This window comes from Vanacampus margaritifer, chromosome 17 (assembly GCF_051991255.1).
Source record: "Vanacampus margaritifer isolate UIUO_Vmar chromosome 17, RoL_Vmar_1.0, whole genome shotgun sequence".
In the NCBI taxonomy this organism is placed as follows: Eukaryota; Metazoa; Chordata; class Actinopteri; order Syngnathiformes; family Syngnathidae; genus Vanacampus; species Vanacampus margaritifer.
In genome coordinates this window covers 3,452,130-3,467,562 of record NC_135448.1, presented here as the reverse complement: position 1 = coordinate 3,467,562, position 15,433 = coordinate 3,452,130, and the positions used below count along the sequence as shown (strand labels likewise).

The 15,433-nt window shown below is 40.8% G+C and overlaps 1 protein-coding gene and 1 long non-coding RNA gene across 3 annotated transcripts; both read left to right on the top strand.

Moving 5' to 3' along the window:
• The first annotated feature begins 5,070 nt into the window (after positions 1 to 5,070).
• Positions 5,071 to 11,266, top strand: LOC144036863 (uncharacterized). The gene is made up of 2 exons (XR_013288748.1): positions 5,071 to 5,212; positions 10,597 to 11,266. It is a non-coding gene; the product is annotated as an uncharacterized LOC144036863 (long non-coding RNA).
• On the top strand, positions 5,585 to 10,590 carry LOC144036862 (uncharacterized). 2 transcript variants are annotated; one of them, XM_077547774.1, is made up of 3 exons: positions 5,585 to 6,093; positions 6,198 to 6,321; positions 6,545 to 10,590. In XM_077547774.1, the coding sequence occupies exons 1-3, from the start codon at positions 5,815 to 5,817 to the stop codon at positions 6,832 to 6,834; spliced, it is 693 nt and encodes a 230-aa protein (XP_077403900.1). In that variant the 5' UTR covers positions 5,585 to 5,814; the 3' UTR covers positions 6,835 to 10,590. The 2 variants fall into 2 exon arrangements, 1 of the variants encoding a protein (XP_077403900.1); XR_013288747.1 differs by having other exon boundaries at positions 5,585 to 6,061; positions 6,198 to 10,590.
• Positions 11,267 to 15,433: the final 4,167 nt, after the last annotated feature.

The following is a 15,433-nucleotide window of genomic DNA, read 5'->3' as shown; positions in this document are numbered from 1 at the left end:
AACAACATTGATCATCACACCTTCGATTCGTAGCTTCAGGCTCATCACTCTGACACTCTTTTTACCCCCAGGACGTTCCTAACAAACTCCTTCACGATAACTCAGACTCCATTTATCTTCCTATCAACACCATGATAGAATAACTGCTTCTAAACTTCTAGCTTTGCTCCCTTTCCACCTGGTCTCCTGAACATACAATATGTCCACCTTCCTTCTCTGCTTCATGTCAACTAGCTCTCTACGTTTTCCTGTCATAGTTCCAACATTCAACGTCCCTACTCTCAGTTCTAGACTCTTGGTGTTCCTCTTCTCTTTCTTCCTACGAACACACCTTCCTCCTCTCCTTCGACCAATGGTAGTCCAGTTTCCACCGACACCTTGTTGGTCAACAGCACCGATGGTGGTCGCTGTTAACCCGGGCTTGGGACCGATCCGGTATGGAAGTCATGTATTTGATTCGCATGTTTGATTTGGCCAAAGTTTTACGTCGGATGCCCTTCCTGACACAACCCTCGGTATTTATCCGGGCTAGGGACCGGCACAAGAAGAGACTGCTTATCATACCAGTTTATTTTATGCATATTATATGTTTATCTTTTAAGCATAAAAGGCATGTAATACACAAATATTAGAGACAGATAAAGACAAGAGATTTTTATCGTCCTCAGGTAACACTACATATAAAGCTTGGGGGGCCCCTGGTGGCGTTGGGGTCCTAGGCAGCCGTCTACTTGGCCTATAGCAAGAAACGGCTATGGGTGTATGTGACGGAGTAGCTCCGTCAGCACCCCACAACCAGGAGGGGCGGGTGTGTCAAGTTGGGGAGCCATCGGTTGGGGCAGACCGCAACATTAAGCAGCGCTGCGGTACCCCATTTGTATCCCCGCCGCGCCACCATGCACCCCCTATTTTTATTATCGTTGGGTCACTTAATCGATGTTGTAATGAAGAGTAAATCTAGAAGTATGAGGTTATTGCAATCCTTCTGTTCTCGTTCCAGCCAACAGTTAGTATCTCTGTTGGGTTGTGCCCATAGAATGATATATTGTAGCTGGTTAGCTATATAGTAGTGCATAAAATTTGGTGCCTCTAGACCTCCTTTGGATTTACTTTTCTGAAGAGTAGATAGACTAATATTTGCTTTTTTTTAATTCCAGTAAAATTTTGTAACGGCCGAATCCAACAACTGGAACCAGTTAGCCGTAGGTTTAAACGGAATCATTGAGGAAAAAATAGTTTATTTTGGGTAAAACTTTCATTTTAAATGGTGGCTATTCGTCCTATTAGAAAAATAGGAAGATTATTCCAGCGCTCCAAGTCACTATAAATGCTATCCAGAAGTGGAGTAAAGTTTAAATGATTTAAATCAGTTAATTTAGGTGAGATTTTTATGCCTAAGTATTTTAAATTACCTATAGGAAATGAGTAGTGTGGGTCCTAGCTTGCAGGGTTCCATGAATTTTCTGTAATAGGTAGTAGTGTTGATTTTGTCCAGTTAATAGAATAATCTGATAAATGTGAAAATTTAGTTATTAAGTTAAATACTTCCCTTAACGAAATAGCAGGCTTTTCAAAATAAAATAAAATATCATTGGCATATAGATTAGTTTTGTGTTGTTACCCCAGAGTGAATTCCTTGAATCCTTCTTTCCTGCCGTATAGCTAATGCAAATGGCTCAATACATATTGCAAATAATAAAGGGGACAGTGGGCATCCCTGTCTTGTGCCTCTCTAACCCTAACCGTAACTGTAGCTTTAGAAGAATCATATAATACTGACACCCAGTGAATAAATGACTTCCCAAAGCCCAATTTATTTAAAACAGCAAAGAGGAAGGACCAGTTAACTTTGTCGAAAGCTTTTTCTGCATCCAATGATATAATAACTGCCTTTTTATCATGCCGCTGTGACATGCTAATAAGGTTAAAGAGCCTCCTAATATTATTAGTAGAGTGACGATCTTTAATAAAGCCTGTTTGGTCGCTATGAATGATTGTCGAGATTACTGTTTTTAGTCTAGATGCGGAGGCATTAGTGATCATTTTAATATCAGTGTGCCCTGCGATTGGCTGGCAACCAGTTCAGGGTGTACCCCGCCTACTGCCCGAAGTCAGCTGGGATAGGCTCCAGCGCCCCCCGCGACCCTTGTGAGGACTAAGCGGTTAATAAAATGGATGGATGTTAATTTGTGAAATCGGACGGTAACTTGATGGAAGGGTGGGGTCTTTTTCTGGCTTTAATAAAAGTTTAATTGCTGCTGTATTCATGTGTGGGCGTATGTAACCATTAGTTTTAATTTCTGTTACTACTCTTAAGAATAGTGGAGCAAGCATTAAACCAGAAGTGCTTAAAAAATATAGCCGGATAACCATCCGCGCCAGGTGCTCTGCCATTAGGCATACTATCTAGAGCACTGTACAACTCGTTTATAGTAAGTGGCGCATCTAACATATCTTTATATTCAGTAGTTAACTGAGGTATATATAAGCTACTGAGGAATGCCTCAATATGCTCAGGGTTAGGCTTGTTAGTTTCTGAGTATAGGTTGCGATAATAGTTATAAAAAATGTGATTAATTCTGGTGATTGTGTGCATTCACCAGTTGTCCCTTTAATAGCCGTTATAAGAGATTTTTCCCGACTGCGTTGAAGTTGGTTTACAAGAAATTTACCTGATTTATTATTATATTCAAAGTTGTTGTATCTCAATTGTTGTATTATAAACTCTGTCTTTTTAGATAGCATATCGTCTTACTGTATTTTTGTATTTTGTAAGTCAGTCCATATTTGGTTATTTGGGTTTATTGCGTACTCATCCGTCGGTTGTTTAATTTTATCTTCCAAGTCTTTTTCAAATTTTTGATCCCGTTTCTTTTTATAAGATGAATATGATATAATTTTTACATCTAATTACTGCTTTCCCAGCTTCTCAGAGAAGAGATGGAGATAAGTCTGGAGAGTTATTTATTTACAAAAAGTCTGCCCACTCTCTTCTTATAATTTTGTCAAACTCGTTTAGCAGTGAGATGTTAAAACGCCATGTCGGGGGTGGTTTAAAGGAAAAATCACTTGTAGGGAAAGGGAGACTGGGTGCATGGTCGCTAATAATAATAGGATGTATTTTTGTAACAGTTTCATCAGCAATAGAGTTATTTGGTTTATTTGGTTGGTGGGGTGGGGTCGGGGGGGGGCTTGGTTGGGAGGGTGGTGTGGGTGGGGGGATGCTGGGGGTGGTGGTTTGGGGCATGGGGGCGGCTGGGGCTGGGTTGGGGTGGATGGGGGGCGGGGGGGGAGCGGGGGCTGTGGACCGGTGGGGTTCCTGGCGGGCCTGCAGTGCCTCGTCCTGCTGCGTTGGGTTGGGGGCGCGGGCCGCGTTGGGGTGGGTGGCGCTCCTGCTCCCGGGTTTGCTCTCCGGCCGGTGGCCCCTGCGGGGCACGGGGGTCGTCCTTTGGGGCTGCCGCGGCCTGGGGGGCCCTGAGGTGTTGCGCTTGCTCTGTCCTGGCAGGGGTCGGCGGCTCCTCTCTTTGGTGGAGATTTTCATGCATGCCATATCCACCACACCGGCATCTATCGAAATTCAGTCACAATCTGCTTCTTCCTCAGGTCATTGAATCGGTGGAGTCTGGTGTCTGTGGATCTCACTCTGCTTCGTCTGTCCTTCCTTCATATCCTCAGTCTCTCCTTTGGTCTCTTGAGGTCTCCCTGATTTGTTGGAATTTAGATGTCACTGTCAACCTTTCTTTGGTCCTTCCTCAGGTCTCCTGACGGCCTCACGACTCTGGCTGGAAGTGTTCGGTTTAGGTGAACGGTATGGGATTTTTTAATAGGTTTTAGGTGAACTAATGAATACACACACACTCGCACGCACGCACATAAACATACTCACCCACATACAAAAAAAATAATAATTAAAAAAATAAAGGAGAGTAATGATGATGACATGTCAAATCGGTAAAATTACCGAATGAACAATACTGAGCTCTCAAGAAAAAAAAAAAAAAAAAAAAGCAATAGTTATTTGTAAGAAAAAAATCAATTCTTGAAAAAGACCAGTGCACAGGGGAAAAGTAGGTAAATTCCTTCTTATTTGGGTTTTTAAGTCTCCAGCTGTCGACGAGGCTAAAATCATCCATATATTCCCCTATTACTTTAGTAGAATGTAATCGGTAACAACAAAAAAAGACGGGAAAAAATTGAGGGTGACGGGCAATATTCGTTACAGATGCCAAAGTTCACACAATAAATGTCTTTTTGATATGTTATTTGATATTGTTACATGTTTTTATAAGTGTATTTGATTTCATAATTGAATTACAATATAATAATAATAATAATCATAATATCTGAATGGACCATTTTGTACAAGAAATACAGTTTAAAAAGAACCCTTGGTTTGTTTTTATTATATTGTTTTCTGTAGTTTTTATTCATTAATTGTTTTATTGTGTCCTTTTAAAATATCAGCCTGTTCCTACTGTACAAGATTGATATATCAAATTTCTTCTTTTTGTGTCTAATTTTACACACATTTATTTTATTAAACATACAAATACATTTTTAAAAAAATAGTAGATTACCGGTATGCCTTTTCATGTACTAACATAGCCCTAACATAGGCTGACATTCACATGACAACCGTGTCTAAAAACACCCCCGCAGATGCGACACAGTTGTTTGTTGATTTAAAAAAATATATATATATTGAAGGTTTAGAATAATAAATTTAGGTTTGTGTGAACGCCACATATGTAAGCTCTGAAATGTTTTTGGAATTATGTTGCCATCTGCTTAAGGAGCTGAGATATCAATTATTTAGTAGGCATTGACAATATTGTTGAACATCCAGGATCCAGGGGGGTGGCCGCGGCTACCCCTGGCTACCACGTGCCTCTGCCATTGGTCTGAGGGTGCAGGGATTAAACAATCTTATTTTTCTATAATTATTGATATTTTTGTTGATTATTGGAATGTAGTGTTGATGGATAAAATGGCCATTTTATGAATTAATTGGCTAAGGGGAGGAGCCTGGGTGGTTAAAAGTGGCCATCATCAATGTCTTGGGCAGTGTGAGCTGGGATCTGGTAGGGAGAAGGAAGAAGACACAGTTTTTTTTACGAAGAACCATTTCGTGAATAACTTTGTAAATTTTGTGACTTCTTTTAAAATAAATTGGGACATTGCATTGGACTTTTTGGCCACACCATCCTCATTTGTGAGTACCAACCAGAACCTCGCGACAGTGTACAAATTATACTATTTGAATTTGGCTCTGCAAAGTGGGCAAATAACTTTTGAGTTCTCCAACAAGCATCAAGCAAATACATCAGGAAGTAAAATTGGCTGCGACGGTTCGGTGTATTTTGACCTTTGAAATATATGCATAGACGTTGGAGCTCCGCTTCCATCTTTACATGTTCTCCGCTCCTCATCGCTGAGTGCGGCTTCAAGTTTGTAAGTACGTCTAGTGGATGTCAGCCACTGTTGACATTTTGCCAACGGTTACTTTGAATTGTTTTGAACTCTCTAGTGTTGGTACGGTTATTTCGTATCCTTTTCTAGCTTGTATTGCCTCAAAACTTATGCGGCTCCGTCCGTGGGTCAACAGCCGCTTTGATATTGTTTGATGGCTTTGATATTGTCTGTCATGACTTCTGCTAGTTTATGACGACACAAACGTTCACTTATGTGTTGCTGTGAGGACTTGTGAATTTGTATGTTCTGTTGGTGAAGAGGCCGGTTTTCGCCTCCTCTCCCACACGAAGATAGCTGCCTGTTGACTTGCGCACACTCTTTGCGCGTCAATTGGTGGCTGCTATGGACGACGACACTCGCTGTAAGCACTGTGGCAGCTCCTTCTTGCCCGAAGATGGACGCACTGACAGCTGTCTTGACTGTCGCGCTGTGGCGGCCACTATGAAGCTGTTACGGGCAGTCCACACTCCGGTGAACACAACTGAAGTTGCGCCTCACCAGGACGCAGCAGCTGCCCAGGGGCGGTCATCGCGGCGGTGGCAATGGGCCCCTCTTCCCCCCACCCTCGTGGTGGTTGGGCAAAACGCAGGTCCGCTTCTTCTGCTGCCCCTGACCATCGGAGTAAGAGTCGGGCGGACTTTCAGATTGCCTTGCAGTTGAGCCGTTTGCAGGCGATTGTGATGGCAATGCAGGCGCAGGGTAATCAAAACCCTTCTAATTCTCAGGCTTCTGCAGCGGCGTTGCCCTATGCAGTGGTGGACATGCCGGATGCAACACTCCAATTGCCCTCCCAAGGGGATGACGTCGGCAAGAATGCCGTCTCCGGCCGGGATTCTGAGGCATGTTCGGGTATGGACTCTGTTTCCACTGCCCCGTTTTCTCCTCCTTCTGAACCTTTTTCAGCTGGGGCAGAATTGGTGCGCACTGTTAGACTTGCATTCCAACGTTAAAGTTCGACACGTCTGGCTTTTTTTTCTCAGCCTCCTACTGAGTGTGGCTTCTCTCCAATAGACTTCTCAACCAAGTCTTTTTGGATCCTGTAATCTTTTCTTTTTGTGTCTCTTTTTGACAGACCTTCATTCCTGCTGGTCCAATTCTAGTGTTTATCCTCGGCTCCCAGCGGATGCCCGTGCCCTGGCAAGCATGCGGTTTCTGAATCCTATTGGTTTAGACCGAATGCCTAATGTAGTGTATTCTGTGGCTTCACTCATCGTCTCCCCAGAGGAAACCCTTAGAGAGGCTGTGAGATGCCCTAGCCCTCAGTTGCGCTTGATGGACGAACTGGTTACTAAGTCGTACAAAGCGACGACGGGGGTAGCAACGCTCAGGCGCATCTCCTACTTGCTCTCTTTGCAGCTTTGAGAGACAACAAAGTAGATGAGGCTACATCATTCTGTAACATGGCGCTGAGGGATTTATCCCTCCTTTCAAGGGAGCATGGCCGTAGTATGTCTTTGCTTATCCAGGCGCGCCGTCAGGTCTGGTTGGCTCAATCTCCCTTGGGAGAGCCCTCCTCATGGGCAGTTCTGAAAGGAGTGTCCTTGGAGGACGTCTGTGTGGCTGTTTGCTGGTCGTCGCCGTGCACGTTCGCCGTGCACGTTCGCCGTGCACGTTCTCCAGATTCTACAGTTTGGATGTCACCTCTCCTCATCCACTGGATGTGTTTCGCATTGATGAAGGGGGTTTCTGTCCTCCAATGTAACCGTCAACTTGGGTCACTCACTTGTATTTGCAATGTCTCCCAAGCAGAGTTGAGAATAAACACTATGCAGTCAATTAGGTTAGGCAATCAAGTCATGCAATAAACATGAAGCAATAAATGCACCTGCATTTCACCAGTCATTTCAAAATCTCTCAAAATCATTGCTTTTACAACAAAGGCTGGGATGTCATTGTTTGTAGTGCGGTCCAGTCAGGGTTACGTTTTGTTTCCCTTCCAGTAACCTGCCTGAATACATTTCTTCCCTATTTCATTAAAAATGTATATCAAAATTTCAGTAAAGTTAATTGTCATTATCTTATTCTTTACTATATGGAGACAAAGGTTCCACGTCAACATTAATGATGGCCAGATGGCCCGTGGCCACCACGTGACGTGACTGGGTCAAGCCAAGCCAATTTAGTATGTTTTTATTTTTACACTCCAATTAATTACGCTTTCTTATAACAGCAGCTGCAGACTAGAGATTGAGATTTTTAAGCAATTTTTTTTATTTCTATCTTTCAATAAATAGTGAATGTGCAGATTTTTCCTGAGCGCCCATGTAAGGTATGAAAAAGAAGGCACAACGCTGGGAGGTCATGTTTTCTATGGAGCCACAACACTGCCAATTAGATTCGGTATTGGAAAAAATAATAATAATTGTGGAAAAAGCTGCATTGACATTGAAACAAGTATGGTGAAACAAGTATTGGCATTGCAAAAGGTTGTATTGATTGAAATAAAATACAGACATTTAAAAAAAACATATATATATATATATATATATATATATATATATATATATATTACAAAAATATATCAAAACACAAATCAAAGTTCAGTTAATTGTCATTATCTTTACTACAAACCCATTTACAAAAAAGTTGGGACACTATACACATTGTAAATAAAAACTGAATGCAATTATGTGGAAATGCCAAATTTTAATATTAAAAAAATATATATGTTGATTTTAAATTCCATGGTGTCAACAAATATTTAAAAGAGTTGGGACAAGGCCATTTCCATCACTGTGAGGCATCCCTTCTTCTTCTTACAACAGTCTGCAAACGTCTGGGGATCGAAGAGACAAGTTTCTCAAGTGTAGAAATAGGAATGCTGTCCCATTCTTGTCTAACACGTCTCTCTAACTGTTTAACTGTCTTGGGCTTTCTTTGTTACATCTTCCCCTTTATGATGTGCCAAATGTGCTCTATATGTAAAAGAAGTGGACTGTAAGCTGGCCATTTCAATACCCGGATATTTTTCCTATGCAGCCATGATGTTATAATTGGTGCTGCATGTGGTCTGGCATATCGTGTTGAGAAATGCAAGATCTTCTCTGGAAGTAATGATGCCTGGATGGGAACATATTTTGTTATCGAATCTGAATATACCTTTCTCCATTGATGATGCCTTTCCAGATGTGAAAGCTGCCACACGCACTCATGCAACCCTATACGATCACAGATGCAGGCTTATAAACTGAGTGCTGATAACAACTTGGGTTGTCCTTGTCCTCTTTAGTCCGTATGATATAGCACCCCAGTTTTTCACAAAGAACTTCGAATTGTGATCCATCTGACCACAAAACAGGTTTCCACTTTGCCACACTCCATTTTAAATAACCCCTGGCCCAGAGCAACGCCTGCGCTTCTTGGTCTGCTTCAGAAATGGCTTCTTCTTTGTACTGTAAAGATTCATCTGGCAACGGCAGCTGGCACGGTGGATTGTGTTCACCCACAATGTTTTCTGGAAGTATTGCTGAGCCCTTTCTGTGATTTCCCTTACAGTAAGCATTCCTGTTTGCGGTGCAGTGCCGTTTAAGAGCCCGAAGATCATGGGCATCCAGTATGATTTTTCAGCCTTGACCCTTACACAGAGATTATTCCAGATTCTCCGAATCTTTGGATGATGTTATGCACTGTAGATGATGATTACTTAAACCTTTTTGCAATTTTTCGCTGGTAAACACCTTTCTGATATTTCTCCACTATCTTTCTGCGCAACATTGGAGGAATTGGTGATTCTCTACCCATCTTCGCTTCGGTAATTGGTCTTCCAGCAGTTTTTTTAAATATATATTTTTTTATAAATGACTTAACCTCTTATTGCTACCTGTCCCAACTTTTTTGAGATTTGTTGGCACCATGAAATTTACAATCAACATATTTTACAGTTTAAACTTTCGACCTGTCATCTATGTTCTATTCTAAACAAAATATTGAAATTTGGCACTTCCACATAATTGCATTCGTTTTTATTCACAATTTGTAGAAGGTCCCAACTTTTTGGGATTTGGGTTTGTTCATGGAGACAAAAGGTTCCACGTGAATTCAATGAACAAATTCACTTTCAATATGCTTTTATTGACACAATTCAACACAAATTTACATTAAAGAACATATCTTGCATAGTTACCTGACAAAATCTTTGTTCATCACTCTTATTTAATGGGGTGTAAATTGCAATTTGACACAACACCCTGCACTTTAATTGTAACCATGTCTAAAATGCACAATAACTCTTACTTCTTCACAATTGTAATTTATAAACCCTGAATTTTACTTAGAGATATGTTCCTGCCTGTATTATTTTTAATAAGTTTGGAATTTTATTTCAGTGATTGGTGTCACAAACAATGAGTTGAAGGGTGCCTTATGCAGTGTGCTGTATCTACAGTTAAGTGTCAGTAATACCTAGCGCATGCAGTTCCATGCCAGCCTGACAAAGAGTGGGCATAATTCTGTTAGTCCAGCAATGCTGATAGGCATTCCGTCAACATTAACGCAAGGTCCAGGAATGACGAATTGATGATTACAATGCAGTTTAACTTGAGATATTGTCGTATTGACAATGAAAGGGTCCTGGCTGTTGACGATTGCCAAATGACAGACACTCAAAATTCATTGAGGCGCCCACCACTGATTTTCATAAAGGTTAGTAAGGAAATAATTACAATTATTATTTTTGTTTTGTTTTTCTGGTTTGTGATGCTACTCTTAGCATTAAATGTCAAGTGAGGCTGGTTGTGCTAACTGTTAAGAACGCCGATTAGGAGGAGCTTACAAAAAGAGTCAGGAGGGCAGCAGGCCATTCATGGCATATACATAGATAGTTGGGGCAACTTTTGGATTGTTTCCATGAAAAGTGACATGATGACTTTAAAATGTTTTTCTTTCCAGAACATAGAACCATTTTTTGCTAGAGTTTTAAGATTGATTTATCTGATTTTAGGTAAGTAACAGAATTCCCTCAAATGAAAAGGTCTGAATACGGTCTAAATACAGTTACTCAAAATGAGTCGTCAAAATGTGCATTCTGCAAAATTAATTTAGTTGCTCTCCAACACTGCTCACTCATAATAAGGATGACATACCTGTACTGGATATAAGGTTTTACATCATCTAATGTGATTGCAGGTCAACCAATTTATGAGATGATGGAAAGTTATCTTTACGTTTGGGGCACGCTGAAATCAACCCAATGGACAGTGCACGGTCTGAAAGACAACGTAAACGTATGCAGCAAAGGAAGTTCGTTCGTATGCAGCAGGAATCTGAGACTGCAGCCAAGCAGGATGAAGAAATTGGAGGCCATCATAGAGGGTAGTTCAAAAAGAATATGCTAAAATGATCATGCAGTATTTTAAAAACGAAAAACAATAGAAATCTCTTTATGCACAGTTGTTGTACATGCCTTCAAGTTTTTATTTCACGTTTTAAAAGTGCTAAATGTGGCTACCACAGTCAACACGGACATCAAGCAGAGTTCCTCCCATTCGCCTATTCCTCCCTTGGCCAGTAGTGGCCACATTGAGCATCTTGTAAAACATCAACTAAAAACTTGAAGGTACATGTGTCCAGGCTAGAGTTTTTCATTTTTTAAATATCATGTAATGATCTTGGCGCATTCTTTTTGAATCACTCTGCCTTCTGAATGAGGCTAAGCTGTCAGCCAATGTTGCTGTTAGGCAACAAATGAAAGACCAGACTGGGAAAGACCAACATGCTGAACAGGATAACGCTATCCCTGAATGTGACATGTGCACTTTCAAGATTGCTGAAATAAATAGACGTTTTTAGTGATGAATTTTTACTTTTTTATTAAATAATGCACCAGACTTCTGTGTAATGTACTGGGAAATAGAGCAGATAATGATGAATTGCTTACAGAAAATGTAGTCAACTTTTTTATAGTCAACGACAAATACTCACAATTAGTTGATGGATCTCTGCAGCCCTCAAACATAGATTGTTATTGTTCTTTTTGTGTGTGTTCTGTTCTTCCATAAACTGTTTTGACAGTTGACTAATGCTTAAGAAACATGCACAAACAATTCAAAACAAAAACAGTAAAGTAATCTTTAACCAAAACTTTTCACATGTTATTAGTGCAGAATAAACAAAACCACGTCTCTTGAGTAGGTTTGAGCTGGAGACCCACACAGCTTAAAGGGACTGCAACATGAAAAATCAACTTTTTGGAGCTTTTAGCCCTGTTAACTCTGACTGCCAGACGTTTTCAGAAAAGGGATGCTGTGGGTGCCAGCCTATTTAAGCATTTTGACTGATCTTTCAAGGTCCACAGAAAATTTTGTGTTTGGACTATGGAAACACACATACTACCAAATGAAAGATTGGACTCTCATCATTCATCAGGAAAAAAAAGTTTGTTTCTACCTTATTCCTTTTTTCAGTAATCAACAATAGAAAATGGTTAGTTTCACCCAAATGCTGTTTTGAAACAAAATACGGAGAAATCAAGCTTTTTGTGAAACGATATTTCATGCACTCTAGTGAATTTGACACCTTTTTTTTCCATGAATAATGCCACAAACACTTAAACAGTGCTTTACTTCTGTAAAACACTACCACCAACAATGAAAAAGTGTTTTTTGATAGCAAAATACGTTTATTTACATTCAACAGTGTAACAATTTGACAAAACAATTTGGCAAACTATTTACAAATGTGTGCAACCGTGGTACTATTTACAATTGTGTGGATGTTTCAAATACAGTTTTTCTTTTTGTAACACACCCCTACGTGCAAGGGGACGCAGCAGGATTTGCACAACAGATTAGTTTCACTGCAATTGCCCCTTCGCGTGCAGACGCTACACTTGCTGGCTTTTTTTCCCAGGGAATAGCAAGTATATACTGCAGTGTGTGTTTGGCCATGTTGCCATCAAGTCTACTCTCAGGATCATGATACGGTGACGTTATGGTGGTGTTACGTCTGGCTTCCTCATGTCCTTCAGTTCCTATACCGGGTGGTAAGAGATGTTCTGATCCATCTTATCCACTTCATTCATGGTGGCATCGTAGTCCAGAACCAGTGTCTTCTCCGTGATCAGACTGTACCCACTCCTCCGATGAATATGCATTGGATTCGTCGTCCGATTGAACGTCCGCCTGAGCAGAAGTGCTCCGCGTTTTCCGGCGTTAGCATCGCTAGCCGGTGAGGCTTTATGACGTGATCATAGCCGCCGCGTCAACGCTTCCAACTTCGGCGTCAACCTCAGATTCACCATCATCATCATCGTCGTCATCAATGTGCTCTTTAGCATTGGTTGATGCTTTTCGTCTTTGAAAAAAATGCTCAAGCGTGAGCTGCTTGCAACCGGTCGCCATTTTCGCTTCCTCAGTCATTCTCCCCTCAACACTCTAGCTCCGCCTCACGTCTTCTACTGACGCCTACCCAATCTTGTCCAAAGAGAGTCATCGCTGCCATCTAGTGCCCAAAAATAGGCATTATACTAACTAGATCTGCTTGATACTTTCGGCACAGCTGGCCAAGGCTTTCCTCTACCCGTTTAAAAACAAAAACAAAAAAAAAAACATAGTGAACGTCTTTTAACGTCTTTGGCACTCCGTAGGATTTTACTAAACGTTATTTAATGTTTTTGGCAGTCAAAGAGTTAAAATGCTAATTTCTCATCAAAAACATGACCAACGTTGTTTTTTCCTTCATTCACCCCCGTATGAAAAATTCTAGGTTATTCTGCTCTCCAAGCACCAGCCCCTCCTAACCTGAGAAAACGAGCTGTTGGAACGGTTTGACATCATTGCGTGCGGCCCCACCCCCGCACCGCCTCTGTGGAATAAACGCACGCCTACTTTCTCTGAGACCTCCCTCCATGAGATAATGACAAAGGTAGCCTTTATCAATAAACATTCTGTCCAAATGAATTCAAAGCAATCAATTATTCTTCACATTTGCAATGCCAAAGTGCAATGAAATGACAATTGGCCGTCTTAAAATCCATCGGCTGACACTGGTGTGTAAACATTTGCACTATTGATTTTAAATGAATGGATGGTGTAGTGGATATTGTGCTCGTCCCATAAGCAACAATATGCTTTTTATTTTCTCCTCCTTTCCTCTAACCTCTCTACTCCCCTCCTCTTTCACGATTTCTTGCGGCAAGGACCTGTTTTGTTTCAAATGTTTATTCAAGAATTGATGGCTTGCGTGACCAAACGCAGAGATCTAGCAGCCCGTGAAATTTAGAGTCCATTTTAAAAATCGGCTTAAAACCTATCTATATGTTTCGTGGGCGTTGCACGAAGCAGCCGGCTTGGACGACGTCATAAGAGGGGCCGCGGCAGTCACCGGGAAAGAAGCAAGGTTTTACTGAACCGAGCGTTTGACTTCCGGATAAGAAAAATATCCACCGACATCACTCATATTTCATAAAAAATTACATCATGATTGTGCCAAAAGGTAAGATTTCATCATTATATGCCTATAGTTAACTGTGGAAGAGCTTAAAATACCATGGTGTAGTCCCTCTAAATGGCATAGCAGCAACATGTGTACATGATTCTCCTATACAAGTGTAGTGAGCAGAGGACATAGCTCCAGATGACTGATGGCCTAGGTTTGAGAGGAGTTTCTCGCAGGCGTTGGGAGTGCATCACCTTGGGTCAAAAAGACAATAAATGTTCCATGTATATAGTCAAAACGCAGCATTTTTAAAGTTTGGATCTTTTTAAATCAGGCTTTGGTTGACAGACAACTACTACAGTACATGTTATGTTATTATACACTTGATAACAGTTTTGAGGTTCAGACTTGAGCCTACACACCAATTACCATGCTCATCTTTACTGCGACAACTGTGGCGGTTGAAATGAATATAAATCTCGCACCCAACCATTTGCAAAAATAAATAAATACATAGAACGATTCTGTTAGCTTACAGGGATTTATAGTTTCTAAATTCTTTGAAGAAAATAAAAGCATAGGCACTCACACCATAAACGACAGCAAATGTCCATATTTGTTGGTGGTGGGAAAAGTGGAGGGTTGCCCATGATCTACATTGCTGATCAAAGTCAAATTCACCAAATATATATATATATATATATATATATATACTGTATATATATATATATATAGCTTTGTTTTTATTCAGAATGTCCATTTTGCTTAAATCATTGCGCTGCCATCACAGAACGCTTGAACTCAGATGATTTTTTGAGTTGATACGTCAAAAGCGGAACCCCCTTTATGGCGCCCCCACCATTTTGGGCACGTAACTGCAAAAGAGCCATATACGCAACAGAAGAACAGATGGCAACAGGCATAAGTCGCATGTCTGTTTTACGCATTTTCAGTAAATTCGCTTAAAAAATTCAAAACAATTAGATGGAAACCCTTTTGTGACGTGCCAGCCATGTGTCTCTTTACTTCTAGCGTCGGCCCCATCCCTTCTTCACCACCCCACAACCCCACTCTCTGTGCTGCCCATGCCTAGAACTTGACACTAGAGCCGCCAATTAAAGCTAAAGTAGTCGCGCATTGAGTATGACTGCTTTACATGGTTTTCTATACAAATATACGCAAATCCAAATGCCATGTGCATTAAACCCCCCCCCCCCTTTTTGGGGATTTAAAAAAAAAAAAAAAAAAAAAACTCTTTTGTCCCTTAAATCAAGAATGAGTGATATGGTTCATACGGTTCGGTTAATACGGATTCACTATCCCAAATTTTAATTTGACCATTTGTAACCCAGTTTCTGATTAAGGTAAGCCATTTATAGATTAAAAAGAAAAACTTGCCAACAGTTATTAAGCCGACGTTTTGTCATTGTCCTTATGTGCTACCTGGGGTGAAGGAGCACGCATCCGATCACAATTTAAGAACGTAGCCTATAATTAGCAGCTCGGCATTTATTCTATATTTTGCATTTTTAAAAGTTACATTTGAGTGTAATAAGTGTTCACCCTTGTCCCCTCCCACCCCAAATTA

What these genes read in the sequence shown, in the direction of transcription:
- LOC144036862 (XM_077547774.1), top strand. Translation starts at nt 5,815, where the DNA reads ATGGACGACGACACTCGCTGTAAGCACTGTGGCAGCTCCTTCTTGCCC. An exon ending in TGCTGCCCCTGACCATCGGA is followed by an intron (nt 6,094 to 6,197) that starts GTAAGAGTCGGG and finishes TCTAATTCTCAG; the next exon opens with GCTTCTGCAGCGGCGTTGCC. An exon ending in GGATTCTGAGGCATGTTCGG is followed by an intron (nt 6,322 to 6,544) that starts GTATGGACTCTG and finishes TCTTTTTGACAG; the next exon opens with ACCTTCATTCCTGCTGGTCC.